Raw genomic sequence first — 16512 nt, forward strand, 5'->3', positions numbered from 1 at the left:
ATTTGCTCTTTTCAGTCTAGAAAGGAGGAGAGGTATTCAGTTTGGCATCAACTTCTTATCAGTTTGCCTCCAAACAAGAAAGGATGGAATTGCCACACCTAAGGGAAACAGGGACGGGAAAGATGTGGGTCAGCTGTGTGTGTGTATATTATACCAGACTATGGAGAACCAGTTATCAAACCCTTGGCTGTTCTGATGATATTGAACTGCCTACAAGTGACAGCACTGAATAACAGAATCGAAATGTTTTGAGGTAGAATGCACTGAAAAAGTAACTGGGAAGGTAAAAGTACATGGTTTGCCTGTATGGTTGTGTAGCACCTCTCAGCCCTAGCTCACAGCGTTTATGCTGCTTTTTATCTTGTCCTCTGCTATTGCACTTGCAGAAAACCCCATGTTTGTCCAGTCCTGTGTAATCTTGTCAAAAAGACTGTCTGCACGCTTGTGTTTGTAGATGTGGGTTGGTGGCTGGCTGGCTGGCTGGCTGGATATGGGGGCAATGAGTTTTTACCCCTAAAGGTATAATGCACAACATTATCTTATGAGGTGCTGATTGTCAGAGAGCTACCCAAATAAAAATGTTCTGAATTCACACTTAGCAAACATTTAGAAGTTGTGTATGGCTCTGTTTCATTCCTTTAAAGCAAATGTGTTAAACAAATTGCATTTTTCTTGTTTAAGACTATAGTTCTAAGGCCACTTACTTTGAGCTTACTTATGAGTGAGTCTACAATCAGTTTTCCATTCGGTAAGTAAAAAAATATTCCTGCCCAAGAGCTATGCTACTCAACACATCTTTTATCCAGATAGCAGAACTTTAGCAAGAGTCTAAGAGCTGATCATCTCTGGCTTTTAACTAGTACAGATAAATCACTACAGAAAGCAGGTGCTTATTTTGTCTTGTAATTACCCCACAGAAGGAAAAGAAAAGTTCTTAACCCTTTCCTTGCTCTCCCTGTGCTCAAAGCCACAGCAACACACAGAGGAATTTATAATTAGAAACATGAGTCATAATAGCCAGCAAACAGCGATGTCTTCAGAGGAAATTACTTTTCCATACCCTTCCGTGCCGTTTGTTGCTAGCCAGATCCAAGGAAATTCATGTCTGATCTTCTGGCTTACTCATTTTCTTTTCTACCCTGTAGGTGCACAGATGTGATGAAATGGCGCGGCTATTCAGTTTAAGGGAAGAAAACTAGTTGAACTGGAGCTTGAGCATCACCTTTTGTATCCCAGGAAACAAGAAAATAACAACTTCTGCATCCGCAGTTACACTCAGCAAGGGACAGCCTACATCTACATGACAGAGAAACCGATGCCACTTCGTTGAAGCTATGATGCTAATCCCTGTAATGCTGCTCTCACGGTATGACTCTATTAATTGGTAGCTGGAGCCAAGAAAATCCGACCCCTCTGAAGAGCTCCTTACAGTTACAGAGAAAAACGTGAAAAACGTGGATAAAGAACCAGCAGTGAGGAATACGGCATTCTTTTGAGAAACTGGTGAGGTGTTCCATGTGATCGATTAGAGCTGGATTTTTAAGATGACATGCTGATGCACAACTGTGGAAGTTTTTAAACGTTGCTGCTTCTATGCCTGCTTTGTGTTCCTAGCAAGAAGAAATCATCACTACAAAAAGGATGGAGACCAAAGAGGAACCCAGGTAAATGAGTTAAGCAGCGGAAACATCAAGATAAAAGCTATTTTAGGAGAATTATCTCATTTCTAGTGCTCCCCTGATTTTGTTCGGAAAGATGTCAAGAAGCCTCAAAAATATTGGTTTGCGCATGTTGGGGGTAGTGGTAACTTTTGAAGTGTAAGTGGCTATCATGACTAGTTATGTGTGAGGAATCTGGTTTGGGGCTGGAGATCCATTGGATTTCCTTGGCTTGGCGCCTCCGACTCTGGCCCACCTTCTCTCTGCCTGAAGTCTGCATTGCACAGAGAGTTCGCATGGGCATCTGGTAGGAAGCTGGTCCAATGAGTCCACAAGGCTGTGCAAGTGGAATTCTGCTTCCACACACGTGACTTGAAGTCTTCAAGTACTTTGCATATTTTGTGCAAAGACGGTTGATGTTCCAGAGTGTGCACAGACTTGATCTCAGCTTGGCTCATTTCCTGCCCAGGTCTGAGCAGGGAAGGAAGCCCATTGAGGGTAAGAGTGCTGGATTTGGGCCATATTTATGCATCTCTAAGATCAGGCCCCATAGCAACATCCCCAAGGAGACCCACAAGTTCAGCCACCAACTGGATCCATATCTACCAACCTACTCTAGTGATTTTCATTTCCTTCATAAAGCTAACAGGTCATTATTGCCTATCAAAGACCAAACTTACCCCTAATACTTTCCAGGATAACATGGACTATATAGTGTTGCTGGAAAATCAATTTCCCCCCAGTTACTGTCAGCGCTGCACTCGGGATCCAAAGCAGCAGTCTGTATGTGGCAGATAAGACCAGAGTCCCTCTTGAAAGAAAAGTGCTGGTGCTGTGTCCTTGTGAACCTTGGCTCGGCTGTTTGCACACACAGTGAACATGGTTTTGTGCAGTGAGAACAAGCCCTGAGCGTGTGTGCTCACTCTTTGCTTCCACTTGATCATGCACTTCCCCTCTTACAGCCCACATAATGAGTTACTGCCTTGGTTGTGGTGATCTGAACTGACAAGTGATGGTTTGCACTTTGGTAGCATCCCATAGTTTAGCATTGCACATGAACCAACCCAGTGAACAACACATAAGCCCTCAATTCTCCAGAAATGTCTAGAATGCAGACCTAAATTGGTTTATTTTATTTGTTTTTTTTTATTTTTGGATTTATATCCTGCCTTTTTCCTACAAAGGGCTCAAGGCAGCTTACATCTCCTCCTCCATCATATCCCCACAACAACAACCCTGTGAGGTAGGTTTTGCTGAGAGTCTGTGACTGGCCCAAAGTCACCCAGTTGGCTCCATGGCTGAGCGGGGACTAGAACCCAGGTTGTCTGAGTCCCAGTCCCATGCTCTTAACCACTACGCCACACTGGTTTAGTCATCCATCTGCCTTTCCTAGATATCTAAGGAATGTAGTTCTGTGAGGGGAGCTAGAGATCCCTAAGAAAGTCTCAGCACCTTTCCCCCCAGTTGTTTGGTCTATGATAATGGATGCATGAGAACTGCATAGCTTGGGTAGCAGAACTTTACTTCCACCTTGCTGAACCGTGACAATTAAATATGTAAAACCAGCATACAGTTCTCATTTAGGGTGGAATCCAAAGGGATGTTTATGCCTGTGCCAATTCCCTTATGCTTGGCCAGTTCCTGTCTTCCAAAGGAACGTTCAGTGCTTCCAGACCAAACAGAAATGAGTGCAGAAGCTCATTTCTGGAATGGGGCAGGTTGGGGTGCTTACTTAAGGGAGCTCTGTTGAGCTGTCCAAATCAAAAAGCAAGCATTTCTTGTTTCAGGACTTCTTCCAGGAACTGCTAAATCTCTGCTGTGCAAGTGGTGCTCACAGAATGGAACTGGAATATTGCAAAATATTATATTTATATTGTATATTTTACAGTACAAAATATTAGACTACAATATAAATATGCAATAGAGTAAACATTTAAAGCAATTGTAATTATTAGCACAAATACCATGTTCTTAGAGGTAGTGTGTTATTTTTTGCTTGCTAAAATTATTTAAAAAGTATTTTTAGAGAAAAATTGGCTGGATCATATCCCAGCTGTTGAAGCGATTTAGGGGAAATGTGAGCTGTGAGCTGACCTCGACCAAGGCTCTTTGTGCACAGGATTCTCCTGTTCTTTTCTCTGAGCTTCAGTGACAAATATTCACACCTACGCAGAATGATTCTTTCATAGAAGAAATCCCAAAGCAGGCATCTGTGTAAAGCGCTGGGAAATCACACATGTGGCCATCCTGGATGACCAGCTGTATCGTGCTGCCCAGTGGCCCACATATCCGCATCACTGTATTACACTGTGTGAGTGTCAGATTCTGGTGTCTTTCCAGGTCATGGCTGCATTAGGAAGTCTTCCTTCTCAATGCTCTCAGATTTCCAGCTCTAGCTTTCCTATCCTACTTGGCTCCTGTGTAACCCGAAGTGATTCCATAACGCTAATGGTATGACAATGAGTTTGTTACGACTGGCAGAGAAATCTTTGTAGGACTGTGGTGTTAGAAATTTAACAAATGGCAAAACATTGATCATATACATCATGTATGTACATATTATGCCTTATCTCATGCTATCGTTTCCCTGTCCCTTTCCTTCCACTTTCCTCTCATCCTTGCTTTCTGTTTCTTCCCCCTTGTTGAACTTTAGATTATATCCAAACTTCTGATGGATTGACTCCATAAAGGAAGCCACAGCCTTGCATTTACAGGAGCTGAGCAGGGTTGTCAAGATTTGGAGGGCTCTCCTTCACAGGGTTGCCACAAGTCAGAGATAACTTGATAGCACAGAACAACAGTAAGCTACCTGAGACAGGGAAGTTTCAGCTTATGATGGTCTGCCTCGAGACGTGCTGATCAGTGCTCCTATATGTTGGGGGTCAGGGTTCCTCCTCCATGCATTCAAAAGCCACAAACCTTTTCCTAGAAAGTCTTCTTTATTGACCAGAAAACACAAAACACCCAGAATGAATTGCTGAGCATCCACAGAGCAGTTTGTTGAACCCAGCCCATTCACCTCCGTTTACTCTCCCTGTGAACAAGCCTGGGCCCCGTTCCTTTGAGAAGGGCTTTCTGAAAGTGAGCACAACTCCTCTCTACACACGGATCCTCTTTCTGGGTTGCCTTCCTCTGCTGGTGATGCACCACGGGACCAAGAGCCATGCTCACCTTGCCTGACTCTGAGAAACTCCCCTGCTGCAGGTCCCCTCCCAGCAACTGTTGTGCCCAGAGACTGCCTGCCCACCTGTGGAGTGTGGCCTTGAGATAAGCATCTCCACTTCTCTCATCTCAGTGTCTTGGCTTGGCCCACATTCACCGGCTCAGCCCAGTTCTCTTTCACATTCTGATTTCTTTGAAGTCCAGCCAGATGTTCTTGAGAATGAGTGCCCAAAGCAGCTATCTTTCTCATTCCCAACACTATATCAGTACTAGCTAATACCATCAGTTTAGCGTTTTCCATAAAAATGTAGGATGTAAGGCAAATCTGGTATTCTGTCCATAGAGTTCTTTGCAAGATCTCTGGTCCTAGGACAATCTTCAGGTTGTATCCCGCTAGCACCCCTCTGCCCACAGAAGTCATGTGTCAGTGAAACACAGGAGCCTCTGTGCCGCATTCCTCCAATCTGTTCTGGAGAGTCCTCTGGAGCAGATGAGAGGGAAACTAAGGATTTCTGGAGACTTTGGAGTGCAAGCAGAGGGACAGTAGTTAGATTCCTCCTGTAGTTACTTAAACTCATTAAAGACACAGTCTTCTGCTTTTTTAGAATGAGAAAAGTGGTACAAAGTTCAGCATACCCCAGGTAGCCATGCTGAGAATTGTAGGGTTTTGTCTAAACCTGTACAGAATTGCACCCTCATGTTATCTGGGAATAAATTCAACTTTGTAAGCACCTTTCTTCTCTCCACATTATACAAAGCTGCAAACATCACACTGCACAGCATTCCTTGTAAATTTCAGTCATTGCAGCTTTACTGCAATGACTGAAGCTTTATACTGGATTTGAGAGTATCATTGTTTGAATCACTTTTTTGTTTTCTGTGAACAGGAATGATGGATAATCTTATGATAATTAGTTCATTCTGCTAAACTGTGCTCCTAAGGCAGTGACAAGCTGTGACAATATTTGTAATACTTATCCCAGACATCTGTGGAGCTGTGCAAAGGTGTTTAGTGAGATCAGTGTAATTGCAAATATAATGTCCATGTGATATAGGAAACCCCTATTTCCTCACTTTTAGAATATATATTATTTTTGGAGCCTAAAATGTCTGGTTGGAACGTTTGTTTGAGTTTTTTTTACTACTGTCAGTCATTGACAAGGGCACCCTTCTGGCTCTTTGAGATGGGTCATCATTCCAAGCCAGAGGCCTTGTTGTTTCAGCTGTCAAAGGGAGTAGCAAAGTGAAGAACTCACTGCTGGGGATGCTGCCATTCCAGACAGTTTTCCTTTCAAAAACCTCCAAGAAGGCAGCTGCAGGGGACTGAATGAATGGGGCCCCATGGGAGTGTGAAGTACTGCTGCTATTGGCGCTCCATTTGCTCTGTCCTCTTGTGTAACCTCCAAAAAAGTTTTTTAATGGTCTGGAGAAGGTTTTTGCTTTTTCTGGGCTTGGGAAATATATGCAAATTTAATGAGTAGGAAGTAAATGGACAGGAAATCTGCACACCTGCAGAAACTGAGCAGTTAATGCAAGTGCTCGAATTTCCCCTCCATTTGCTTCCAGGCCCTTAAATTTTCGCAAATTTTGCCTCCAGGTACTGAGAGCATCCAGGGGAGATGTTGATTTGGGTCATGGTACAAATCAGTGAGGAGAAAGGGTTAAATGCCTCCCCCAGTAGGGTGCTCTGATTAAACTGGAAGTGCCCCATGACTACATGTGATTATAAATAAATAAATAATCTAATCACAAATCTCCCACATAATGTATAATTTAGCCCTCAGTCACAGATAAAAGTAGAAGCTGGGTATGGAAACTGAAATCTACAATGTGGGATCAAAGGACAGGAACTGAAAGCTATGGAAATGCCAGTGAAAGTCCATTCCCCTGTTTCTAAGTATGGTCACACACTGAGACATTTGTTTTCAAATGTTTCCTCTATGCCACCAGGACCAGAATTTGTGGTTCTGCCCCTTGCTTCCTGCTGTTCCTCCACCTTCTGGAGGAAATGAAAGACGAGATTTTTAGGAGTCTGTTGGAACTTTCAAATGTGTTAACCACAGTCATATAGATTTCTCATGCTAGACATGGATGACCTGTATAGACATGGCATTTGTGGAGTCAGTAAAAATTTAACAACATGTACCCATTCCCTGCCATGGACTGAATACTCAAAATTTGAGGCAACATTTTAAAAAGGGATTATCCTGACTACTGGCTGTATCCAATGCTGGTACTACTTACTTGTTTTGGACTGTTTAGGATTTAGTATAATTTAGTTTGTGTTCTAGTAGCATGTTCCTTTGTGTACATATTTAAAAATAGGTTATTTTCAGCAATTTGACATCTATTAGGAATTGGTGGTCACCATATGACAATTATAATTAAAATTTGCCTCACCTCCTGGGAATTTCACATATACAGTGTAATACCAATTTTCTCCAACCTTCTTGAAAATCTAGAGCATAATGTACCTTCCCTTTTTGGAATACCTAATTTAAATCAGGAGTGGACAACTTCTGTATTCTTGAGGAAGTTTTTATTTTTCAGTAAGTGGTTTGTGCTATATTGCTGCACAAACCCTCATGAGTACTGATGCTCCATAATAAAGTTGAAATTATCTAGCAGGAAAGTGTAACTGTAAGAAGCATGTGATTTTTACTCTGCTGTTCAGCCAGAAAGACTCCCAGAGTGGTTTACATCAGATCAATAACAAACAAAAATTCCCTGCCTACAGGCTTACAACTTAAAAGGTGGAACACAAACAGTAAAGGCTTCAGTTCTTAAAGCAACAAAGAACAAGCCAGAAAGGAAACAACCCAGAGAGAAAAAGGTTCTGGTAGAGCTGGTCTCCTAGCAAAGTGGATGGGAAGGCCCCACTTCCCATTTCTTGGCTGTGGCAACATGATGAAATGGCTCCTGCTAGGTGACAGTGAAAGGACGTGGCTTATTATTTATTTCTTACATCCCACCTTTTTCCCTTTCAAGGAACTCAAGGTGGCTTACATCCCCTTCTCAATCTTATTCTCACAGCAACAACCCTGTGAAGTAGGTTGAGCTGAGAATATGTGACTGGCCCAAAGTTAGCTCCATGGCTAAGTGGGGACTAGAACCCAGATCTCCCGAGTCCCAGTCCTGAACTTGTTAACGACTATAGCACACAGGCTGTCTTACAACTTGACATACTGGAGCCATAAAATAAAATATGTTGATGGCATTTTGATTACAGATAAAATTACCAAAAATAGGATTATTAATTAGGCCACCTTAATGTAATTATGCAACAATACTGGGGAGAGACAAACATGTACTTAAGCTCATTTTATTCAGACAAAAAGTGTTTTGCAAGTCTTTTGGAACCTCTGCATGCTACTCATTCACTGATATAAAACACATGTTGGGCTGCCCATGTCTGTACATATGATATACACATGACCTATATACACATTTTATTATTTATCTCATGAGAATACTATTCTGAACTGGTTTCCTGGTAGAAAAAATGAAGCACATGAAGCCAGAACCTGGATCTATGTGATTCAATGAGATCTACAGGAAATTATTATAGGAAAACTTGGCACATGAAGTGGTTTGAGTTGGCTCTGGGTCTTCAAAGTGAACTGGTTGAATCTGATTTTGTCCCACACCACTTGACTGAAAATATCACACTGAAAAATGTACTGTGCACAAGGTACCTGGTAAGTGTAAGAACATGACAAGAGCTGCCTGAATCAGACCAATTGTCCCTGCAGTCCAGCATCTTGTTTTCCACAGTCACCAATCAGATGCCTACGGGGAGCAATATTTAGTAGCATAATACTTCTTAAACCTGAAAGTCATGTATAGCCATTTCTGTCTCCTACTGACCAGTAGGTATGTGCTTTGTTATTTAAACAGTGACTGAAGTCATCCTAAAAGTCTTCCACACCTACAAACAGGAAATCTTAAAAATAGTGATATTAAAATTCCATTAGAGTACATAAAGCACTTGGTTTAGATATAAAAGTCTGAAATATATGCATTGCTTTCTGTAGTTCAAAAAGTTCCATAATAGCAGTGTATTGTTTCACATTTAAATGCGGTTGCTGAGTCACTGGCACTTTCCTGCCAGCACTGCAGAATCTTAGCAGCTGCAGTTGTAGGTCTCTTACTGCAGTAGATGTTCTGTTGCATTAGTAAGCTCCAATTATTTGTTCATAATACTCCCCTTTATGCAACCCTTCCCCTGGTTCTTTCTAATCTGTTTATTTGTAGGCATGTCCAGCAACACTTAAGATACAGCCACTGATTACTTCTGTGGGTGGTTGTCCAGAAAAATACAACCCCCACACCCCCTGCCAGTCATTCTGAATCAGAGTTATTACTAACACCAACAAAAGGCCATTGGAGTCTCTGGGTTTTATGATAAAGGGCACAAAATTGCAGAATATTCAATCCCTGCAGTTCTTGGTTGTGGTTCAAGATACTAATTCAAGTATTTTCCCTGAAAATACTTGCCAAACAGAATTTAATTCAAATCATGCCAGTCTCAAAAGAGAAATTCATCAAATGAATGTTAGCTTGATATGTAGGGTTTTGAAAAAGTACTTAGTAAAAATGGCATGAAATGTTGGGGGAAAGGGAAAACTTGTTGCAAGAGTATTTTTGTGGAGTTACATTTCTCCCCTTAAATCCTAAAGTTCTGCAAAATTACAATTGCAGAGTGTTAATCCATCATTCTTTTACACTTTTGAGTGTTAAAACCCCTGAACCTTTTAGCAGTAAATGAGGGCATTTTGGTACATGCTTTTCCCCACATCATGCAGCATCTGCTGAAAGGCTGCTACTTAGCTGTTCAAGAAACAGGAACCTTAAAAGGTGGTTGGCCAACCTTCAACATTGTTTCCATAGTTTTCCACTCACTGGCTGAATTCACACAAAACAATAAGCCATTATGCAGGTAGGGCTGCTTGTTACCTGTGCATTTAACATCCATGGTAAAGCATGGGATGTTTGGTTTTCATGACTCTGTGGAGAATCAATGATCTGTTGTAAGGTTTCCATGCTTCACCATTGTTGTCGTTATGTGTGACCCCAGTTGCAATGCTTTTGCACGATTTCCATATATCCACCAGAGAGTTGAGGGCAAGATCACCTGCAGCAGACATCCCAGGCTCCATGTTTCACAGTCCTGTTCTGCCTAGCAACCACTGAGGCAACTACAGCTATGCTCTGATTGGCCGCCTCATGCTCCCAGTCTTCCCTGTGGATGCATGGCTTTCTAAAGCTCAGCCACAGTGAAGGGATCTTGCCTGGTTGCTGCCCTCAGCTGGAGTGGTGCTTTGAAGTGGCACCGCAGGGCCCAGTGGTCTCTTTAGCCAGAGGCTGCCTAGCCTGCAAGGAACGCACAGGCAGCGTATGGGGCTTTGCCAACAGGGCAAATGTCCCACAGATTCTGTGTCTCCTGCTCTGTCTCCAGCCTTCTGCCCCTCTCCCATCTTGTCCCTGACAATCCCCATGACTCTCCACAAGCCCTGCTGACTGCACTCCACTGTTCTCACAGACTGCTGATAAACTTCCCTGGGAAGATACTCAGAAGGGTGCGTTTGGGCAGTTCTGCCCAGCAGGACGTTCTCCTTCCACCCCTGCATGGGTGCTGTTGCTGATGCCCTCCATGGGGCTGGCTGGGGTGGGGGGAGGGAGGCCATGGCAGCCAGCACACATGGGGGAGGGACAGTGTGGACACATGTGTACGGAGGGGTGTTGAGGTAGGTTTGGGGGTGGGTATGTGGCCGTGGCAGGGAGCCCTGCTGCAGTGCTACTCTAGCAAGCATGTAGTTGTGTTGCTGGGCAGCCAACACACAACAGACAACGTAGAAGGAGCTGCCTGTGGCCATGCCCGGGGGAACACGTAGGACCGTGTGGGAGAGCCAGGCAAAGTAAGCAGGAATGGTGCATGCTGGGACTGATTTTCAGCTGCTGAGGCTGCTGAGGTTCATGCCTCCATTTGGAGGGAAACCATGCGTGCATAGAAACTGCACAAATGTGCAAATGGTCCAGAGAACTTCAGCTGTGGGGCAGTACAGAAAGTTTTTTAAAAATGTGTAAACACTGGGCACAAAGTAAGATACAATGATGCAGAGCAATTGCCCAGCTTTGTTCAGTGTGATGTGTGAGTCCAGCCACTTAGAAGAATGTAGAACACAATCTGTAGAAACTATGTGGACATGCAGGTGCCTGAACAGCTGAAGATTTCCTTGCAGCCGTTCCTACTTCTGAAGTGCAAATTCCTAGGCTAGGCCTAGAGATTAATCAATTTGTTGTGGTCTAAGATTTCGCAGGCAACAACTGATTTCTTGAAAGTTCTTGCCATACTCCATTTAATCTCTAAATAGTATTTTGGAGCTTGCATGTGAAATAATGGAATTTTTAATGCATCTTTTCATATAAGTTGCAGTGGTATAGATCATTATATTTAGTGTGGAGCAGAAGGTTATTATGGTATATGGGAAATAAATTTTCTCCATAGCTAAAACAAACATTTATATGTTCATTTTGTATTGCTCTTTCTAACTCTTTAAGGATGCCAGCATTTGTGAACACAAGCTGCTATTCCATATAGTCTATGTGATGGGCTGTCATATCTTGTAACTTATAAAGTATACTTAAATTTAAATATAAGTTTTTCTCAGTTGCTGGTAACTGCCACATTCTAGCAATAGCGATTTATGTGTGAATACAGGTTGCCTTTTCTGCCTGTATAAAAGCAATGCAGAAGAGTACCACTCCAAATGTAGGTACAGTAGACTCTCAATTAACCGCCACCTATGGGGATTGGCAGAGCTGGATAAATGTGGTTTCTGGTTGCTTGAGAGTTACTATTAAAAAAGGCCTAATACTATGCCCCATACTATACCAAACCATACCATAAACTCTGTATTGACTTAATATTAATATTGAAATACAGTAATTAAAAGCAAATTAAGTCAAATAAAGACAAACTTCTACCTTCTGAGACTGAGCCTTAGTGTCATAGATCACTGATGAACCGACATGACATTCCTCCATGAGCACTGCACAGCTCTCACCTTTCTCAAGCCTCTTGCATATTTCCATCTTTTGTTTGAGGGTAAGCACTATGTGTTCAGGCTTACTTGGGGCCTGTTTTACCATACTTGAGGTTGAGTGAGAACACAAAATTGGAATGATAGATCCCAATGACAGATATGTTTACACACGGTGAATTGGCGGGAATGAGAGACCAACGTGGGCTTACTCATGGTGCAGTGCGCTAAGTTTAAACTTATATTTCCACTGGAAGTTGATTTTATTTTAATTTTTATTTAAAGTATTATTTCTTTGATTTTTGAGTAGGTTGCTTGAGTTTCGGTTAACTGAGAGTCTACTATATTTTACTGATTCATTGTCTGGAGACAACGTGTGCTATCAGCTCTGACAGGCTAATCTGCTAGTTGGTGTGTGTGGAGGGAGGAGATGCCCATGTCAATTCGGATGTCCCTCTCCTACCTCTCCCTTGAATGCCTTGAATCAGCCCCATCGAAGCGGATAAGATCTTGGGTAAGAGGAGGAAGTGGGGCTCTGTAAGACCTGTGCCAGGCAGGCTTACAGTGTGTGGCTATGCCCTCATTCCTACCCTGATCAGGGACTTTGCGCAGGAAGTGATAGTATTTTCATGATGGCACAGGGCATTAGTGGTTACGCTAAGAAGAGAACTTGTCATCACCAACTAATAAATCCCTGAGTGGGTGGATCAGCCTGTGCGGTTTATCCAAATGAGCTTCATGGCTGAGCAAATTTGAAGTTTCATAGGTTGTTCACTACATGAACCTGAACATACAAGATTGTATCCAATGTTATTTTAAGTCCCATTTTGATGGGTCAACTTTAAATTGAAGTAGCACTGGATGTAAGTCACAGAATGAAACATAGAATTCAGCACTGAGCAGTTGTCTCGCTCCACTTTATTTCCTGCCACCCTCGGAGTTTGGAAGCATCAAAATGCCCTCCCCACCACCACCAAATGGCGTTCTAGCTTCTTCCCTTGCTGGCCACCACCCATCCCTGCTGTTTAGGGAACCCACATGCCACCCTAATTGTTACATTGTGATGTGCCACCATGCATTGCCAACCTTCAGCAGAGAGAGCAGACTCTGGGTATCAATTGACAGCTCACTTTTTCTGCCTCATTTGAGCTTCTTCCAGGTCTTTATATCCCTCTCAGTTTCCCACTCTGAGGCTCTCTCTCAGAGCAACAGAATGGCCAGGTGGCTAAGCTCCCTGGATTGCTGGCCAGGCCCATTCTGTGTGACTTGGCAAAGAAGAGTGCCTGGCCTTCCGAAGCACAGGCGATTTCCAGGGCCGCCTTTGACTTTCAGGAAGAACCTCTTGAAGTGCAGGTGGCAGGGAATGAAAGAGGAGGAGTGGGATGGTGGTAGCTGGAGAGGAAGAGGGAGTTGGAGCAGGGGCAGAGGGTGAGGGCAAAAGGGGCCAGCAGTGTTGGCATGTCCACGGGAGTGTCAAAAACCTAGAGACAGGCCTACTTTCAACAACTGCTTATGAATTTATTTTTTACAGCTGTTAATCTTTTTATAGAGAGTTTTGCTTTTATTCAAGGCCACACTGAGATGCCTTATTATTTTTGTTTATGGTAAATTCCATGGCAACCTGTTTCTATTTTAGTCAGTGATCTGGAAGAATTTCAGCTAAGAAAATCATGCTGTTTACTTAAATTCCCTTGAAGGTCCAAAGTAATTTCAATATTATTTATAGTGCAAAGCCACAGATTGTAAATATATACTTTTAATTCTGAAAGCTTTTACATTAATGCACTACTCAGAAAAGAACAGTTTAAGCCTAATTTAAGGAATAACTATGAACATATAAAGTTTTCTTTTCAGAGAACTTACATTTGGAATCCGCAGTGCTTATTAGAGATGTATTTTAATTAAAGAGGCCTAAAGTTTCTCAGATACAACTTTGAATGGATCATGCATTTAACTTTTGCAGTGGCAGTAATGGAATAAATTTGTACATGCTCACCGGTTATGAGTTACGAAATCAAGGGGTATTAATTCAGTGATTAACCACCAAGGGAGCTTTGACTGTGCAGTGGTATAAAAATAAGATAGATCGATAGATAAAAGAACAGCATAATCTTTGGCATGATAGTCTACAGCAGACAGTCTGCCCAACAATGCAATTTTTGTATAGACTGCAATTACTATATTAAGTTATAAGTACTACCAAATAACTTTAGGAATCAATATCTGCATTTGTTACCCCCCCCCCCTTTTCTCTTTTTTGTTTTTACTTGGGGAGTGCAAGACTGCAGACAGAATTTATTCTTATGTAAGCTACTTTTTGAGCTTTTCAGCATGCAGTAAATGCATATAATTAGTAACTTGCTCTATTAAGGATCATTCTTCTCCTTGACATGTTTTGGCATGGAAAACACAAATACATAAGAAAATTTCTCCTTGGAAATAATTTTCAAGGTGCGAAAGACAAGGAAGTGGTTTATAAAGTTCCTGCAGTAGTCATGTCACTGTCCCTTGTGTGAAGATGTATGATTTCTCAGAACTGTGCTGTCTCTAGGGTTGAAGACGTGCAAGTCGACTCGACTATGTGGTACGCATCGCAATACCTGAAGTCAATTGAGGCAGAATTTAGGTCGCAAACCTACTTATTAGGGGAGTAAGCCTAATAAGATAATGCAACACTTAACTGTGTGTTTATGGTTGCTCTGTGACCACACTTAAAATACTAAAGAACAAAGGCATTCTACGTTTACGTGCTCCATTGATACATCACTCCTTTTCACTTTGATGGAAGCTTGCTCCCAAGCAGAAAAAGCGGTATCCCTTAAGAGATGCTGGCAGGCTTGTCTATTTCCATGTGGTCCATGAAACGGAGATTGTGTTAGGGTGCAAGCCCAATTTATGCTTAGGATTTTTATAGGCGAAAAGGCCTACATCTCTCTGGCTGTTTTTCCTTTCTAAACATACGTAAGACGGTGCATTTATTTTCTGTTATTCAGGAGTTCCGGGGGGTGTGCTAGTTTAACGAGTGATAGGCTCGTTTCCTTGGCAGGACCGAGCCGGAATGCACGAGGGGAGCAGCTCTTGGTCGACCGCATCTGGAGAAATGTTCTCGTGTCCATGTGACGCTGAAGCTCGCCGTTCCTGAGCGATGAGTCTATAACGCCAGCAAGCGGTATAACGCCAGAAGACGATCTTACACAGCGTCGGGGCGGCGCTGCAGCGCGCCCGCGCGCAACCAGCGAGGCGAGAGGGACGCGGCGAGGATCCTGCGGCGCCCGCACAGCCCGAGGCGCGCGGCGTCCGCGCTGCAGTCGGTGCTGCAGTCTGGAAGGGGCGAGAGGAGCGCGGCCGCCGCTCGCCCGCCTCGCCGGCCACGCTCCGGCCCCTTGACGCTTGGCGGCGGGAGCCCGGCGGCCGCCAGCTCGCCTCCTTCGTCCCGCCCACCCGCGCTGCGGAGAATCGCCTCGCGCCTGCCTTCCTGCTCCCTCCCTCGCTGCCGGCGCTGCCCGTCCGCTCAAAGCAGCCCCACCCCTTCCCCATGTGCGGAGCCGGCGCCGCGCCGGGAGCTGCTGGGCGGGCGGAGGCGGTGGCGGTGGCGAGGAGGAGAGGCCTGGCGGGCGCTACAGCTAACGGTCTCTTGCGCTCGCCGTGTCTGTGCTTGGGCGAGCGCGCGGCGTCTGCGGCTCGAAGTGCCTGTCACTGAGAAGGGGCTTGGCCTGCGGAGGAGGCCGGCGGGGCTTCGGCAAGGGCATGTGAGTACGACCGGGCGGCGCGGCGGCGGCGGCCGGCATCGGGTGGGAGGGAAAGGGCGGGCTGTCCGCCTCCATGCAAAGGAACGGGGGGAGGGGCGCCGTCCGAGCGCTCTTGATCACGGCTGGCTCCGCTTCCCCTCGGCACCCTCCTCTCCCCTCATTCAGACGAGCCGCGTTGACGTGTCTTGTTAAGCTGTAATTCTCTTGTTCGTAATGACTCGGGAGTAACCGCGCTCTGGATTACGTTACACGCGTCTCTTCCATGTCCTCCCTTCCCTCCCCCCTCCAAGAAAAAGGGGGGGTCTTTCAGGCTGTATCGTCGAGTGAGTTTTCATGGGGGCCAGGTCTGGCTTTTTTGGGGGGGTATAGATGTAATCAAACAGCAGAAGCTGTGTGGAGTGGACAATGAAGATACTGCATCTCCCCCACCCCCTAAATGTGTATTTATCGTGATTGCTGCCTCCTTTCTATATCTGAAGGGTATTGGTTTATTTAAAATATTTTCAACACAGGTTGCACTGCTGTCATATATAATCTAGCCCAAGAACCCTTATCTCACCATACAGGGGACAAACTTGAGGGCACAGAAGGACTTTCTCCTTCTCAGTATGCTGTCTAGCAGTTGTCTGGGGAATGCAGCGTGCTGGTGAGCTTAAGGAAGATGTGTATGTGTCCAAGCACGTACACACGACCATCTGTCATGCACTTTTCCTTGTTCCTTACCTCTGATACTGTTAGGCATCAGCACAGATTGGAACAAATAGTAAGGGAATACTACAGCAGTGATGCCTGAAGCTGCTGTGGAGCTGAAGGTTTGAAAGCAATCAAGGGGCATAAAAGAAACATCTCTACTTTTCAAAGAAGCTGAGATAATTCCTATTGGGATGGAGCAGAAATGCT

At 44.1% G+C, this 16512-nt stretch overlaps 1 protein-coding gene across 6 annotated transcripts in view; it reads left to right on the forward strand.

The window, feature by feature from the left end:
* SACS (sacsin molecular chaperone) overlaps positions 1–16512 on the forward strand; it is a 66577-nt gene that overhangs the window by 16258 nt on the left and 33807 nt on the right. For 2 of the 6 annotated variants that reach the window (XM_044442059.1, XM_044442060.1), the window contains exon 2: positions 1146–1664. In XM_044442059.1, the coding sequence (XP_044297994.1) occupies positions 1642–1664 (23 nt within the window). In that variant the 5' untranslated portion in view covers positions 1146–1641. Of the gene's footprint in view, positions 1–681; positions 749–1145; positions 1665–15501; positions 15613–16079; positions 16259–16512 lie in introns of those variants that run through there. The other 4 variants (XM_044442061.1, XM_044442062.1, XM_044442058.1 and 1 more) reach the window with 3 other exon arrangements.

This window comes from Varanus komodoensis, unplaced genomic scaffold (genome assembly GCF_004798865.1).
Source record: "Varanus komodoensis strain SLA01 unplaced genomic scaffold, ASM479886v1 scaffold4, whole genome shotgun sequence".
Lineage (NCBI taxonomy): Eukaryota > Metazoa > Chordata > Lepidosauria > Squamata > Varanidae > Varanus > Varanus komodoensis.